The sequence below is a fragment of the Orcinus orca genome, chromosome 5 (genome assembly GCF_937001465.1).
Source record: "Orcinus orca chromosome 5, mOrcOrc1.1, whole genome shotgun sequence".
Taxonomy (NCBI): Eukaryota; Metazoa; Chordata; class Mammalia; order Artiodactyla; family Delphinidae; genus Orcinus; species Orcinus orca.
Window position 1 is genome coordinate 65,470,631 of NC_064563.1, and position 15,832 is coordinate 65,486,462.

Here is a 15,832-nt window from a genome sequence, read left to right on the forward strand (position 1 = left end):
AACTAGAAAAAGCCCGTGCGTAGCAACAAAGACCCAATGCAGCAAAAAATAAATAAATAAATAAACTTATTTTAAAAATCATAATAATCTGGTCTTTACCCTGAAATATTCTGATTCATTAGGACTGGGATAAAGTCCAGATATCTGTATTTTTAACAAGCACCTGAAGAGATTCTGACTGGTAGTCAGGTTTTCAGATCCCCGCACTATAGGATTTTTCACACATAAAGGTGATCAATGTAATTCTTGGACACATTAGTCTCAAGTATTAGATGAGTCAAGTATTGTCTATGAATCCTGGGAAACCACAACTCTCTGGAGGCCAGAACTCTGGAATGGTCATGGGCACTGTCTAAATCCTCGGGGCATCAACCGTCGTTGTAGTTATCCCTCAAATAAATATGGTAGGGAATTCCCTGGTGGTGCAGTGGTTAAGAATCTGCCTGCCATTGCAGGGGACATGGGTTTGAGCCCTGCTCCAGGAAGATCCCACATGCCACAGAGCAACTAAGCCCGTGGACCACAACTACTGAGCCCGTGTGCCACAACTACTGAAGCCCATGCACCTAGAGCCCGTGCTCTGCGACAGGAGAAGCCACCACAATGAGAAGCCTGTGCACCACAATGAAGAGTAGCCCCCGCTCACTGCAACTAGAGAAAGCCCACACGCAGCTAGGAAGACCCAGCACAGCCAAAAATAAATAAAGTAATTAAATAAATTAAAAAAGTAAACCAAAGGGACAAAACAATCCATGCACAAAGAGAAGGGAGTCTTCCATTCCCTCATCTTTGAAATTCAAGTTCCTAAACAGAAGATCCTTATATTTTTTTATGTCTGGACAGGACAAATGAGCTGAGACACTATTTGTGTATCTGGATGAGGCTCCAAAGTGATCTGAGAGAGACTCTGTATGTGTCCATGTCCCTATGTGTGACTGCTTCTGTAAGTAGGCATAACTGAGGCTTCAAACATCCCTCTTCCATTCCAGCCTCTACATTACCATCCTACCATATCCCATCATCTTCAGCCAGTCCCAACTGCCCCAGGGAGGCATGCTTTGGTGGAAATGTTGGTGTGGCTGGCCCTGAGGTGTCTTTGCCTGCTCATGTGGCTGAGTTCCCTGGTCTGAGGTCCCTACAGCTAAAGGATGCATGTACTTGCCGGAAGGCAACAAATAGGGGTAAACATCAGACTAATAAGATGGAAAAGGAAGCCTATCCAAGGTTCTGCAATTTAATGCCAAAAGCAAGCACCTATCGTATCACTTTTTTTGGCTTTGCCAGTGTCCTTCTAATTTGTGAAAAAATAATTTGAAAACTAAAATGAAGACTGCCTTAAATTAGGTGATCCCCAAAGCAAACCCTAAGATAAGAATTTGGGTCTAAAGAGTTTACTGAGGAGGTGATCCCGGGAAAAAGAGTTAGGGAGTATGGGGGCGCTGGTGAGACAGTGATGGCTAGAGAGCCCGTGTATCAGTGAAGGGGGACTGCTGCGGGCAGAAAAGGCCGGGACCCTCCAAAATTCTGTACGGAACGTACCTCAGAACTGTCCCACTGAGGGGTGCAGAAGCTGGGGTATTTATCCACCAACGCCCGTAACTCAGTAGCTGCAGGTCACTGCTGGAGCATTAACTTCCCAGCACTCCCTACCCACTCCTCTCCAGTGACCAGAGAGGTCAATAAGGTAAACAGACTCAGGAAGCCTTTGACATGCTCAGGAATCATCTGTAAGTGACCTTCAGGTGGCAGAGCGGATATGGACATGACACAACAGCCTCTGCTACAAAGACCTTCCCAAAATTTGGCATAAAATGACTTCCACTTCCCCATGACTTTGATGTGAAATAGTTGAATAGACAATTTAAATGACCTTTATAATAAGAGCACAAAAATAAATATTTACAGCTATTCGTGTCAAGGATGCTTTTACGGAGCTCCACTTGTCCCTTCGTCTGTCGATAACAATGACGAATCCGATGCTGGCAGCCTCCACACTGCAAAAAAGGGTGTGGTCAGTATCAGACACAGTGAAACACATGGGTTCTGTGGGGCTCCTTCAGCAGAACAATTCCACTGTCTCCGTGTCACTCCAGGCTCGCTGTGTAAACACCCTGCACAGCAGAAGGGGATAACCGGGTCTGACTTCCCTGATAGAGGAACCAGCTTCCTCTCCTCATCTGAGCCTGGCAGCCTTCACAAAACAGAAGCCATGTCTCAAACCCTCTCAAGGGCTCTGTTTCTCGCTGGCAAACGTATGAAACACCCAACGAGCACAAGAACTCACGTCAGTCGGGCACCACATGTCGCAGTGTAGGCAGAGGACCTCGAGGTTGAGCTCTGCCATCTTTCCACTCCCAAGACAGACATTCAAGGAGCTATCAACATCCTTCCCTAGGAGTCAGTCCCAGAGGTGTTCAGAAATAACACAGGTCAATGGGGAAAACAACCCCCTTCCAGTGCCTGGTCACAAATGGCCAGAAAACCATAGGCACAAGAAGGTATCAACTTCATGAAAAACAAAAAAAAAGCTGTTTGGTCCCCTCTGAAGTCCCCACAAAATTCTCACAAATTTTTTAAAACTAAAGCCCTAAAAGGGAAAACATTTTTCTTCTCGCTCTTTGGGAGAAACTATGGGAAGAAAGAGCAAGGGCTTTGGAATCTGGTTCATATCCTACTGCTGCCTCTTACTAGCACTGAGACTTGGGGTCATCACCTAACCTCTCTAACGCTGCTCCCTAATCTGTAAGATGAGAACAATACCACCAATAACGAAGTGGTTAAGAGCACTAATTCTGAAGCCAGCCTGCCTAGGTTTGAAACATGAATTTTTATATAAATATGAACTTATATATTGTGTACTTGTGTGGAAGGGAAGTTACTTAACCTCTAGTTTCTCAGACTCCTCATTTGTAAAGTAGGAACAATAATAGTACCTGTCGAGTTGATGTGAGTACTGTAGAGTTGATGTGAGGATTAAATGAGTACGTATAGATGTATAAGATGCTCAGAATAATGCCTGACACTTGACAACACTGTATAAGTACTACTATTATGATGATTTCTTATGTGCTTGTCATGAAGATTAAAAGATATCAAGGTCACAAAAAGTAGCTGGCCTATAGTAAACCTTCAGTAACTCTCTAATTTGGGTAAAAGGTGAGCTTTACCCTAAAAAAGTATGTGTATGCAAATAAGGCAGAAGATCTAAGCAAATTCTGCAAGATAACATAAATAGCTGATCCGAAGTAAGCATTATTGGGCCAACCCATTATCACAGTTCCACATTGACCCAGGTTCTCTCACTGGAAACATTTTCCACTCCAGGCCACAGTGCAAGGAAGGGTGGTCCTACTGGTTGGAAGAGGCAGGGATCAGAGATTAAAGATACAACTGTGGCCGGAATTTGAGGGGCATAGCTGTCAAGAGGGGAAGCCTCAGAGAGGAAACCCCAGAAGTTTTCATGGAAATTCCACTTTAATGCTTAGCCAACTCCTGGGCTCTATGATTTTAGGTGAGACTCCAGGAGTCTGGCAGAGAATAGCAACTGCACATGTCAGAACTGATGAGAAATTATGAAGCTTGCATAGTTCTGGGGAGAGACAACTGGTATTTGGGCCCAGCCAGAAGAGGCAGACTTTGATGAACACCCTGGGCATTCAGGTGAAACTCTATAAAGGCCATACTCTAGGATAAATGAAACACCATAGGAGTTTCCACAGGATTAAGGCTACACTCCAGGAGTAAGGACAAAACAGGAATAAACTTGCCCAAAGCAAAACTAAAACCAGGCCTCAAAAAGATTAAGGTGAGTCACCAGTATTTTAACTGCCAGTGCATATATATGTATAACCGAATTGCTTTGCTGTACACCAGAAACTAACACAACATTGTAAATCAACTATACTTCAATTAAAAGTTTTTTAAAGATGCATTATTTCAACAGAGAACTATAATCCATAATAAAGAATCAAATGAACCTTCTAGAATTACAAAACATCAATGTCTGAAATTAAGAACTCATTCAATTTGCTTAATAGCAGATTGAACACAGCAGAAGACAGGATAAGTGAAATAAGACAGATCAATTAAAAACATTCAAACTGAAACACAGGGGGAAAATGGAAAGAAAAGAATGTAAAGGAGATGTGGGACATGAACAGAAGTCCCAGAAGGAGAGGAGAGAGTGTACGTTATAGAAACAATACTTGAAAAAATAATGAAGAAATTTCCATATCTGATCAACGACATCATCTCACAGATTCAAGCAACTCTTCCAATACCAAGCAGGATAAATGTAAAGAAAAGCTCACCTAGACATATCAGAGCCAAGTAGCTGAAAATTAAAGATAAGAAGAAAATTCTTAAAAGCAACTGGTGAAAAAAGATACATTACCTTCAGAGTAACATTAAAAATAATCACTGATTTTCAAACTATGGAAGCCACAATCCAATGATATATGTTCAGAGTATTATTTTTGTTTTATTTATTCATTTATTCATTCATTCATTCATTCATTCATTTATGGCTGTGTTGGGTCTTCGTTGCTGCACGCGGGCTTTCTCTAGTTGCAGAGAGCAGGGGCTACTCTTCGTTGCGGTGTGCGGGCTTCTCATCATGGTGGCTTCTCTTGTTGTGGAGCATAGGCTCTAGGCATGCGGGCTTCAGTAGCTGCAGCATGCAGGCTCAGTAGTTGTGGCTCGCAGGCTCTAGAGCAGAGGCTCAGTAGTCGTGGCACACAGGCTTAATTGCTCCATGGCATGTGGGATCTTCCTGGACCAGGGCTCGAACCCGTGTCCCCTGCATTGGCAGGTGGATTCTTAACCACTGTGCAACCAGGGAAGTCCCTGTTCAGAGTACTGACCTAAAAAACTATTCATTTAGAATTCTATACTCACTGACAATCTATTTTAAAAAATGAAGGTGGGCTTACCTATTACTCTGGTAATAGGCAAATGAATGTTCCTGAAAGGAAATAATCCCACATGGTAACCTCAATCTCCAAGAAGGAATACAGGGCACTGTATACATTAAGTATGTGGATAAATATTATCAACTATGCTTTTATTTCACTAAAAGACTATTGACTATTCAAAGCAAAAATAATACAGTATTATTAAATATAATATATATGTAAAATGATATGTACTGTAACACTAGAGAAACCATTGCTCTTCTAATAGAAGAGTTAAAATGGAATACTGAAAATATTTGAATGATTCAAGGGTGGGCAGGTGCTATAGACTGAATTGTGTCCCCCTCAAATTCATATGTTGAAGCTCTATCAATGTGACTGTAACTGGAGATAGGGCCTGCAAGGAAGTGATAAAGATTAAATAAGGTCATAAGTGTGGAGTCCTAATTCAACAGGGCTGGTGCCCTTACAAGAAGAGGAAGAGACACCAGAGCTCTCTCTGCCATGTGAGAACACTGTAAGAATACAGCTGTCAGCAGTCAGAAAGAGAGCCTTACCAGAAACGGAATCAGCTGAAACCTTGATCGTTGACTTCTAACCTCCAGAACCATGAGAAAAGAAATTTCTGTTGGTTAAGCCAGCAGTCTATGGTATTTTGTTATGGCAGCCAGAACAGACTAATATGGCAGGAAAGGAGGAATAAAGGAACAAGTCACAGATGGTACAAATAGCAAGATGGTAAATTTAAACACAACCAATCTCAGTAATCACATTAACTGGAAATGTTCTATATGACTCCATTAAAAAGGCAAATAGTGTCAGGGTGAAAATACTGATTACAAGAGATAGTGATTACACTTTAAACATAAAGACAGATACATTAAAAGAAAGAAGATGGTAAAAGATATGCCATGCAGTCAGTAATAAGAAAGCCAGTGTGGCTATATTAATATTAGAAAAAGTAGGGTCAAAGAGAGGGAGTGTTGGCAGAGATAAATGATTCATAAAAATAAAAAAGTCAGGGCTTCCCTGGTGGCTCAGTGGTTGAGAGTCCGCCCGCCGATGCAGGGGACACGGGTTCGTGCCCCGGTCTGGGAGGAAGGATCCCATATGCCGCGGAGCGGCTGGGCCCGTGAGCCATGGCCGCTGAGCCTGCGCATCCAGAGCCTGTGCTCCGCAACGGGAGAGGCCACAACAGTGAGAGGCCCGCGTACCGCAAAAAAAAATAAAAATAAAAAAGTCCATAGATAGCTAGTGGGAAGCTGCGGTATAGCACAGGGAGATCAGCTCTGTGCTTTGTGAAGACTTAGTGGGGTGGGATGGGGAGGGTGGGAGGGAGGCTAATGAGGAAGGGAATATAGGTATACATATAGCTGATTCATTTTGTTGTACAGCAGAAACTAACACAACATTGTAAAGCAATTATAATCCAATAAAGAAATATATAAAAATAAATAAATAGTTTATTAGGAAGATATAACAATCCTAAATGTGTATGTATGAAGTAACATTGATTCAAAATACATTAATAAAAATTTATAGAACTAAAAGAAAAATAGTTAAATCCACAAAGTTAATGATTTTAACACTTCTCTCCTAATAACTGATAGAACAAACAGCCAAAAAATCAGCAAGGATATAGACTTGACTTTGAAGAACTCAGCGTCCATTCTTTTTAGAAGGACACAGGACATTCATCAAATAGTCCATTATCCTAGGCCACGAAGCAAATTTCAACACATTTTAAAGAACTGCAATCATACAGGTTGTATTTCTAATCACCATGGAATTAAATTGGAACTCTTATTCTGTTTTATTTTTCATTTCCTTCCCCCCTCCCTCCCTCCCTCCCTCCCTTCCTTCCTTCCTCCCTTTCTTCCTTCCTTCCTTCCTTCCTCTCTTTCTTTCCAATCCTTTTCTTTTCTTTGGGTTTAACTGCCATTGTATTTTTTTAACTTCTTAAGGTAGAAGATTGTATCATTGATCTTTCCCATCTTCCTATCTTCCATCATAAGTATTTAAAGCTATAATTCCCTCCTAAACACTGCTTTAGCTACATCATGTAAATGTTGATATATTGTTTTCATTATTGTTCAGCTAAAAGTGTTTTCTAATTTCCTTTATGATTTCTTCTTTAGTTTATGGATTATTTAGAGGTGGTTGCTTAGCTTCCAAATATTTTTTTTTCTAATCAACGATAATAAAATCAGAATAGTGGTTTCCTTGGGGGAGGGAAGGGGTAGGAGTGCAGATATTGATAGAAAAGAAGCAGGAGGAAACCTTCACAGAAATATTCTATACCCTCGTCTGGGTGGTTGTTACATGATGTATAGACAGGTAAATATTCATCGAGCTATACAGTTGAGATGTATATACTTTATGTAAATTATAACTCAGCTTAAAAACCCAAGGAATTAAATAAATTCAAGTTGTGAAAAAGGAAAAATATTATACAACTTAAAAACAACGATACTTATCGAGTGCACAACAGGTGTCAGGCACTGATCAAAGGGCATACAACAATGACCAAAACAGTTCTGTAGTACAGCAAAAACAAACCAACATCAATAACAACAATAATTTCAGACAATAGCTACTTTAATCTTCAGCTCCTATCATTTATCAGGCATCTTTATTTTTTAATCTTAATCTCATGAAATAGATACTGTTATCTCCATTTTACAGATGAGGAAACAAAGACTGATAGAAATAAAATAACTTGCTTGATATCACGCTAGCAAAACTGGATTTCAAACTCAGAGCTCTCTGATAGCAATGCTTACACTCTTAATCCCACCCCATGGCTCCCCTTCAACTTTTTTCTCACAACAGATGTGCCTGTATCTTGTGGCAGTTTTATTTTGTATATTTTGCTGTTACTGGTGTTTTCTATTTCTTTTCTTTTTTCTTTAAAACAAATAATTATTCAATTCAATGTTCTAAGAGAGCATCTAGGGCTCTTCAGCAAGATGGAGCTGGGAGAGGCTCAGCAATATAATATAGTATGTAAACACAGGATGTTCTTTGATCTATGAAATAAACAGCTGCCAGCATTGGTGGCTTCCCCAGCCAAACCAAGGGCAAATGTCCCTCACAACAAGGCTCTTCTCAGTTCCCTGCAGACCAAGGCCCAAGACCAGAGCATCTGGGTAAACAGGGTAGGATCTGCTGGGAATATACCTGTGTACATAAAGGACTGTGTCTCCTGACACAACTGTGTACAGGCCACAGTTGTGTACGGCCATAATTCAGAAAAAAGAGTTAATGAATCATGACAATGATTTTGAATAGAGCCCCTCCCATAAGGAATACATTCTAAAAAAACATGCAGTAATATCAACTACTGAGGGGTTTATTTTTCCACCCTATCTGGCTCAACAAAAGGGTCAAAACCTCAACTAAACCAAATGCACAGGAAATGGGGTTTCTAGACAACACATTTCTTTAGGGAACATTTGGCTGTTTTAATCCCTATTGTTCTTTTGAACACTAAGGTCCTATGATAGATTAGCTGCATGAATACTATTTAATAAAATCCTCACAACCAGGTTGGTGATAATATTTCCACTTTATAAATTAGGAAAATCACCCTCAAAGGTGATTAAAACATAATAATAACTTGTCCAAAGTAACACGCTATGTGCGGAGCCAAGATTCAAATCTTCTGACTCCAAGAGCAATGCTCAAGCCACAAAACCCACAGTCTCTTAGTGTGGAAAATCTTTTCACACTATATTCCTTCATTTCCAGTCTTAGTAACTCCTCTGTAACAAATATAATTGAATTTTTGATGAGTCAAAATTTGAATATGACTAAGTATAAATATATGAGTGTAAGAGATTGAGGTAAATGTGTTCTGACCCCAAAATACCAGTTTTGTGGTTGATATGGTACATGTTTTCTTAATTAAGCTCTAATATTAATATATTTTCTATGATTTGCCTTTTTCAGTAAGCTAGGTATAGAAAATATTTAATTAACTGAAATTTTACTGCATTGCCATAAGACTGAGTCAAATGTAGGGCGACCAACTATCCTGGTTTGTCCAGAATACCCTCCCCAACGTGGGTGGGCATCATCCAACCCACTGAGGGCCTGAATAGAACAAAAATTTGAAAGAAGAGGGGATTCATGCTCTCTCTCGGTCTGAGTGTTGAGCTGGGACATTGATCTTCTGCCCTCAGTGCTTCTGATTCTCAGGCCTTCAGACGAGGACTGAAATCTACAAAATTGGCTCTTTGGATTTTAGGCCTTCAAACTACACCACTGGCCTTCCTCGGTCTCCAGTCTGCAGAGGGCAGATTGTGAGACTTCTCAGCCTCCATAATTGGATAAGCCAATGCATTATAATAAATCTATACCTATATCTATATCTACATCTATATCTATATATCAGGGTTCTCTAGAGAAACAGAACCAATAAGATATATATTGATATATATCAAAAAGAGATTTATTATAAGAATTGGCTCATGCAGTTATAGAGACCAAAAAGTCCCATGATCTGCCATCTGCAAGCTAACGAACCAGAAATGCTAGTGGTGTAACTCAATCCAAGTTCAAGGCCAGAGAATGGAGGAATTGATGATCTAAAGCCTGATCTGAGTCTGAAAGCCCAAAAACCAGGAGCACTGATATCCAGGGGCAAGAAAAGATGGGTGTCCAAGCTCAAGTAGAGAGAGAATTCACCCTTACTCTGCCTTTTTATTGTATTCAGGCACTCAATGGATTGGATGATACCCACTCACACTGGGGAGGGCAATCTGCTTTACTCAGTTCATGAATTCAAATGTTAATCTCTTCCAGAAATATCTTCGTAGACACATCCAAAAATAATGTTTTACCAGCTAAATGGGCATCGCTTAGCCCAATCAGGTTGACTCATAAAATTAACCATAATATATATATATATATATATATATATATATATATATATATTATTGGTTCTGTTTCTCTGGAGAACTCTGATTAATACATAGGGAGAGTCAAGAAAAGAGGGGATGGAGATAAAATCATTCCCAGAAAAGAAAAGTTCACCCTAAGTGCAAAGATACTGAAAAGAGTCCTCATACCTCAGGGTACTGACTAGAGAAAGACTCAAAGAGGCAGTGTTGGAAAGACAAGCCTTCTGGGAGAGAAAAGGAGATGAAAGGAGAGGTGGTAACTGTGTGGTAAACACAAAAAGAACCAAGAGATAAAATTTAGCATCCTGCAAGACAAAAAAAGAAAAAAAAAATCAAGGATACACACCCTTCCCCTTAACTTCCAAAAAAAGTTTTTTAAGTCCACCAATAAAAGAAACTATATTTAGCTATACTAACAAAAGATGGTGTTCTTGAACTAGGAATCTTATAAACCACCCCAAACCACCAAACCTGTTTAGTAATTGCAAAGATGCAAGCAGTATTCATCTATATAAGTCTACTATAAAGGGGAAAAAAAGAGAATAAGAATCAAAACTTTTTAACTTCAAGAGAATGAGGAGACAAACCACAAATTTTTTTTAAAGAAAATATTTACAAAAGACATATTGGATAAAGAACCATTATCCAAAATACAAGGAACTTTTAAAATTTAACAATAAGAAAACAAACCACCCAATTAAAAACTGGGCAAAAACCTAAAACAGATACCTCACAAAAGAATATATTCAGGTGGAAAATAAGCATATGAAAAGATGTTTAACAACATATGTCATTAGGAAATTGCAAGTTAAAACTACAATCATATTCCACTGTACATCTATTAGAATGACCAAAATCCTAAATACTGACAATACCAAATTTTGGCAAGGATGTGGAGGAACAGGAACTCTCATTTACTGCTGGTGGGTATTCAAAGTGGTACAGTCACTTTGAAATACTATCTGGCAGTTTCTTACAAAACTAAACATACTCACACCATGTAATCCAACAAGTGTACTCCTTGGTATTTACCTAAATAAGTTGAAAACTTATGTCCACACAAAACCTCACATATGGATGTTTACTGCAGCTTTATTCATAATTGTCAAAACTTGGAAGCAACCAAGATTTCTTTCAGTAGGTGAATGGATAAACTGTAGTATATCCAGACAGCGAAACATTATTCAGTAATAAAAAGAAATGAGTTGTCAAGTCATGAAAAGACATGAAAGAAACTTAAATGCATATTACTAAGTGAAAGAAGTCAGTCTTAAAAGACTATATACTGTATGATTACAACTACATAACATTGTGCACACTGCAAAACTATGGAGATAGTAAAAATCAGTGGTTGCTAGGGGTTGGGCGTGGGAGCATGGGACGGATGAACAGGTGGAGCACAGAGGATTTTTAGGGCAGTGAAACTATTCTGTATGACACTATAATGGTGGATACATGTCAACATACATTTGTCCAAACCCAAAGTATGTAGAACACCAATACTGAACCCTAATACACATTATGGACTCTGGGGGTTAATGATGTGTCAATGTAGGTTCATCAGTGGTAACAAATGTACCACTCTGGTGCTGGATGTTAATGGGGAGGTTGGGTGTGTGTGAGGGCAGGGAGTACATGGGAAATATCTGAAATTTCCACTCAATTTTGCTGTAAACTTTAAAAAAGTCTACTAAAAAACTTTTTAGATAATGAAAATTCCTTCAAAAAATTAGTCATTAAGCAGACAAAAAGCTGTAACAGCTCTCCAAACTGAATTACATGTCTATAAACAATCATGTAGGGGATGGGGCACAGGTGACACTTTAAATAAGAAACTCAAAAACCAAGAACAGAAATAGGACTTTTCTAATATGTAAAGAAACGAAGAAATAAAGTCAAAAATTTTTTCTGATTGAAGTCAGAAAAATAAAAGGAGAAGCAAAATCACATGAGAAATGGAGTCTAAATAACAAGATACCAAGCAAAAACATATGTGAACAAAAGTTTAATAAGGGACAGTAAATAGCATAAAGAAAACAAACAAGTGAATGAAAATGAAAAAAAAAAGGAAACAATAACAAAGGTCAGAAAGAAAGTGGTGGAAACAGGCCAGACTGAAAAAGAAGCAACATATTTTTAACTGGAGTCCATAAAACTAAAAGTAAAACAAAGGAACAGAAATAATACTTACAAGTATAATACAAGAAAACTTTCCAAAAACAATAAATGACCTGATTCTACATAAACCTGAAAAGGACTAGCAGGCACCTGGGAAAACTGATCTGAAACAATCAACTGTGAGACATATCCTAGTAAAACTGTTAGGCTTAAAGTAAAAATTCTAAGCACCTCTAGGAAAAAGATCAAATAATTCACCAGGAGAAGAGAAACAGACAGGCACCATACTTTTCTAAAGTAGTATACAAATCATGGAGAGAATGGAGCAACATTCTACAACAATTCATGAAGAAAATGTGTGAACCAAGAATTTTTTATCCTGACAAGCTGGCTTTCAAGTATTAAGGCAATAGAAAAACAGTTATAAATATGTAAAAAAAAACTCAGGGAATTCTGTATCTATAAGCCCCTTTTGAAGAATCTAGTAAGATTGTCCTTCATCCAATTAAGAGATAACTTGGGGAAACTGCAGCAAAGGGATTAATTTAACATATTTAATCGTAAGTCTAATACTAACCATGGTAGGAAAATAAGATATAGAAATAATCCAAGTTAAAAGATAGAAGGAAAGAGGCGAAGGGGAGAGAAAAGAATAAGTTCATTGATTGTTGTAATAAGCAACAGGTGGGAATCAATGGATATTACTGAAAACTAAAAAACCAGATAGTAAATTGTTATATTTTAGAAAAGGGACTAAGGGCATTAAAAAGGCATAAATACAAGGACAAAATCACAAATCTTTCTAAATATCAAAAGAAGTTAAAAAATTAAAAAGGAAAGAAAACATATCATGTAGAGAAATACAGTAAATATAACATAATACACCTAGTAGTTATAACATGAAATATATGTTGCTATTTTATGGGGGTGGGACGAATTGGAAGATTGGGATTGACATATATACACTACTAGGTATAGAATAGATAACTAATGAAAACATACTGTTTACTACAGGTAACCCTACTCAATGATCTGTGGTGACCTAAATGGGAAGGAAATCTAAAAAAGCGTGGATATATGTATACGTGTAACTGATTCACTTTGCTGTAGAGCAGAAACTAACACAGCATTGTAAAGGAACTATACTCCGATAAAAATTAATTAAAAAATAAATAATGACAAAATTGAGATCAAATATATCAGTCATATGAACAGGCTTAATGCACTTAATATAAGAAAAAGATTTTCAATTTGACTTACAAAGTAAAAACCGACTATATACTATATCCAAGAAAAAGATCTAGAACAAAGTAATTCAGAAAGGCTAAAAATAAAGGAATTGGCAAAAGTGTACTAGGTAAATGGAAACAATAGCAAGGGGTTTCAGTCTTGGTATCAAAGTAGAATTTAAGCCATAAAGCATTAAACATCACAAGAAACACTTGTTAATGCTAAAAGTCACAATTCACAATGGAGATATAACAGTCATAAATATCTATGCTCCAAATACCCTAATAACCAGTTTTTTAAAGCAGAAACTACAGGAGATACAAGGAAACAGACAGAAATACATTTTACATAGGAGATTTTAATACACCACTTTCAGTATAAGACAGAATAGACAACATATCAATAAGGTTATAGAATACCTAAAACATAATCAAAAAGGAAGAGCTAATTGAAATGTATTGGACTTTATCTCCTGATAATACAGGATTCATCTTCTTTTCAAGCACTCATGGAACATCCACAAAAATTAGTCATGATATAGGGCTACAAAGAAAACACCTGAAATTTCAAAAACCTTCTATTAAACAACTCTTCAGTCAGGGGGAAATATAAAATATAATTAGAGAATTGCTAAAATACAGTGATAATGAAAATATTGGGGGTTGGCCAAAAAGTTCATTCGGGTTTTTCTGTACGATCTTACAGCAAAACCCAAACGAACTTTTTGGCCAATGCAAAACTACATATCAGAATTTATGGGCTACATTCAAAGCAGTGATCAAGAAAATTCACAACACTCAAAAAATGAGAAAAAACTTTCAACTCAAAAAATGAGAAAAAAAAAAAGCAACCCAAAAGAAAGCACAACGAAGAAGATATTAAAGAGAAAGGCAGAGTGAATAAGGTAGAAAAGAGAAAAGCCAATTGATCTAATTAAAAAACAAGAATCCCATTGTTAATTTTTTATTATTTATTTATTTTTATATCTAATAGGATTTTTATTGTAGAAGACATTGCTAACAGCCTACCCAATCACCATTGCCATTTCTCCATCCTTTTCAGAATCCCATTTTTTAAATAGATCTTTACTGGAGTATGATTGCTTCACAATACTGTGTTAGTCTCTGTCGTACAACAAAAGGAATCAGCCATATGCACACATACATCCCCACATCCCCTCCCCCACGAGCCTCCCTCCCACCCTCCCCATCCCACCTCTCTAGGTCACCGCAAAGCACTAAGCTGATCTCCCTGTGCTATGCTGCTGCTTCCCACTAGCTATTTTACATTCGGTAGTGTATATATCTCGATGCTACTCTTACTTTGCCCCAGCCTCCCCCTCCCCCATCCCCCGGGTCCTCAAGTCCATTCTCTATGTCTACCTCTTTATTCCTGCCCTGCAACTAGGTTCATCAGTACCATTTTTTTTTCAGATTCCATATATATGCTTTAGTATACAGTATTTGTTTTTCTCTTTCTGACTTACTTCACTCTGTATGACAGACTCTAGGTCCATCCACCTCACTACAAATAACTCAATTTCCTTTCTTTTTATGGCTGAGTAATATTCCATGGTATATATGTGCCATATCTTCTTTATCCATTCATCTGTCGATGGACATTTAAGTTGGTTCCACGTCTTGTCTATTGTAAATAGTGCTGCAATGAACATTGCGGTACATGTCTCTTTTTGAATTATGGTTTTCTCAGGGTATATGCCCAGTAGTGGAATTGCTGGGTCATATGGTAGTTCTATTTTTAGTTTTTTAAGGAACCTCCATACTGTTCTCCAGAGTGGCTGTATCAATTTACATTCCCACCAACAGTGCAGGAGGGTTCCTTTTTCTCCACACCCTTTCCAGCATTTACTGTTTCTAGATTTTTTGATAATGGCCATTCTGACCGGTGTGAAGTGATACCTCACTGCAGTTTTCATTTACATTTCTCTAATAATTAGTGATGTTGAGCATCTTTTTATGTGCCTCTTGGCCATTTGTATGTCTTCTTTGGTGAAATGTCTATTTAGGTCTTCCACCCATTTTTTAATTGAATTGTTTGTTTTTTGAAATTGAGCTCCATGAGCTGTTTGTATATTTTGGAGATTAACCGTTTGTCTGTTGTTTCATTTGCAAATATTTTCTCCCATTCTGAGGGTTGTCTTTTGTCTTGTTTATGGTTTCCTTTGCTGTGCAAAAGCTTTGAAGCTTCATTAGGTCCCATTTGTTTACTTTTGTTTTTATTTCCATTACGCTAGGAGGTGGGTCAAAAAAGATCTTGCTGTGGTTTATGTCTACCACTGCGCCACCGGGGAAGCCCTGTGGTTTATGTCAAAGAGTGTTTTTCCTATGTTTTCAGAATCCCATTTTTTAAATTAACAAAATAAATAAGCCACTAACTCACTTAATCAAGGGGGGAAAAAAAGGACAAAGCACAGATAAACTAAGAAATAGCAAAGGGAAAATAACCACTGAAACACAAGAAAATTTGTTTTAGGAAAATTACTTTTCATACCTCTATGCAAAGAAACTTAAAAACCAAGACAAAAATAGGTAATTTCCTAGGAAAATACAGTTTACCAAAACTGATCTCATTAGAAATGTAAAGCTTAAACAGACCAATGTCCATAGAGGAAATAAAGTTATCAAGGCCCAGATTCACAGGGGAATT

General features: G+C 37.9%; 1 protein-coding gene across 4 annotated transcripts in view; it reads right to left on the reverse strand.

Annotated features, from left to right (window-relative positions):
• The window catches only part of MCF2L2 (MCF.2 cell line derived transforming sequence-like 2), a 224,644-nt gene that overhangs the window by 162,129 nt on the left and 46,683 nt on the right, over window positions 1-15,832 (reverse strand). For all 4 annotated transcript variants that reach the window (XR_004476032.2, XM_012536226.3, XM_033403114.2 and 1 more), the window contains exon 4: window positions 1,904-1,994. Coding sequence is in view for 3 of the 4 variants with exons in the window: in XM_012536226.3 (XP_012391680.2) it covers window positions 1,904-1,994 (91 nt within the window). In the remaining variant the exon portion in view is untranslated. The remainder of the gene's footprint in view (window positions 1-1,903; window positions 1,995-15,832) is intronic.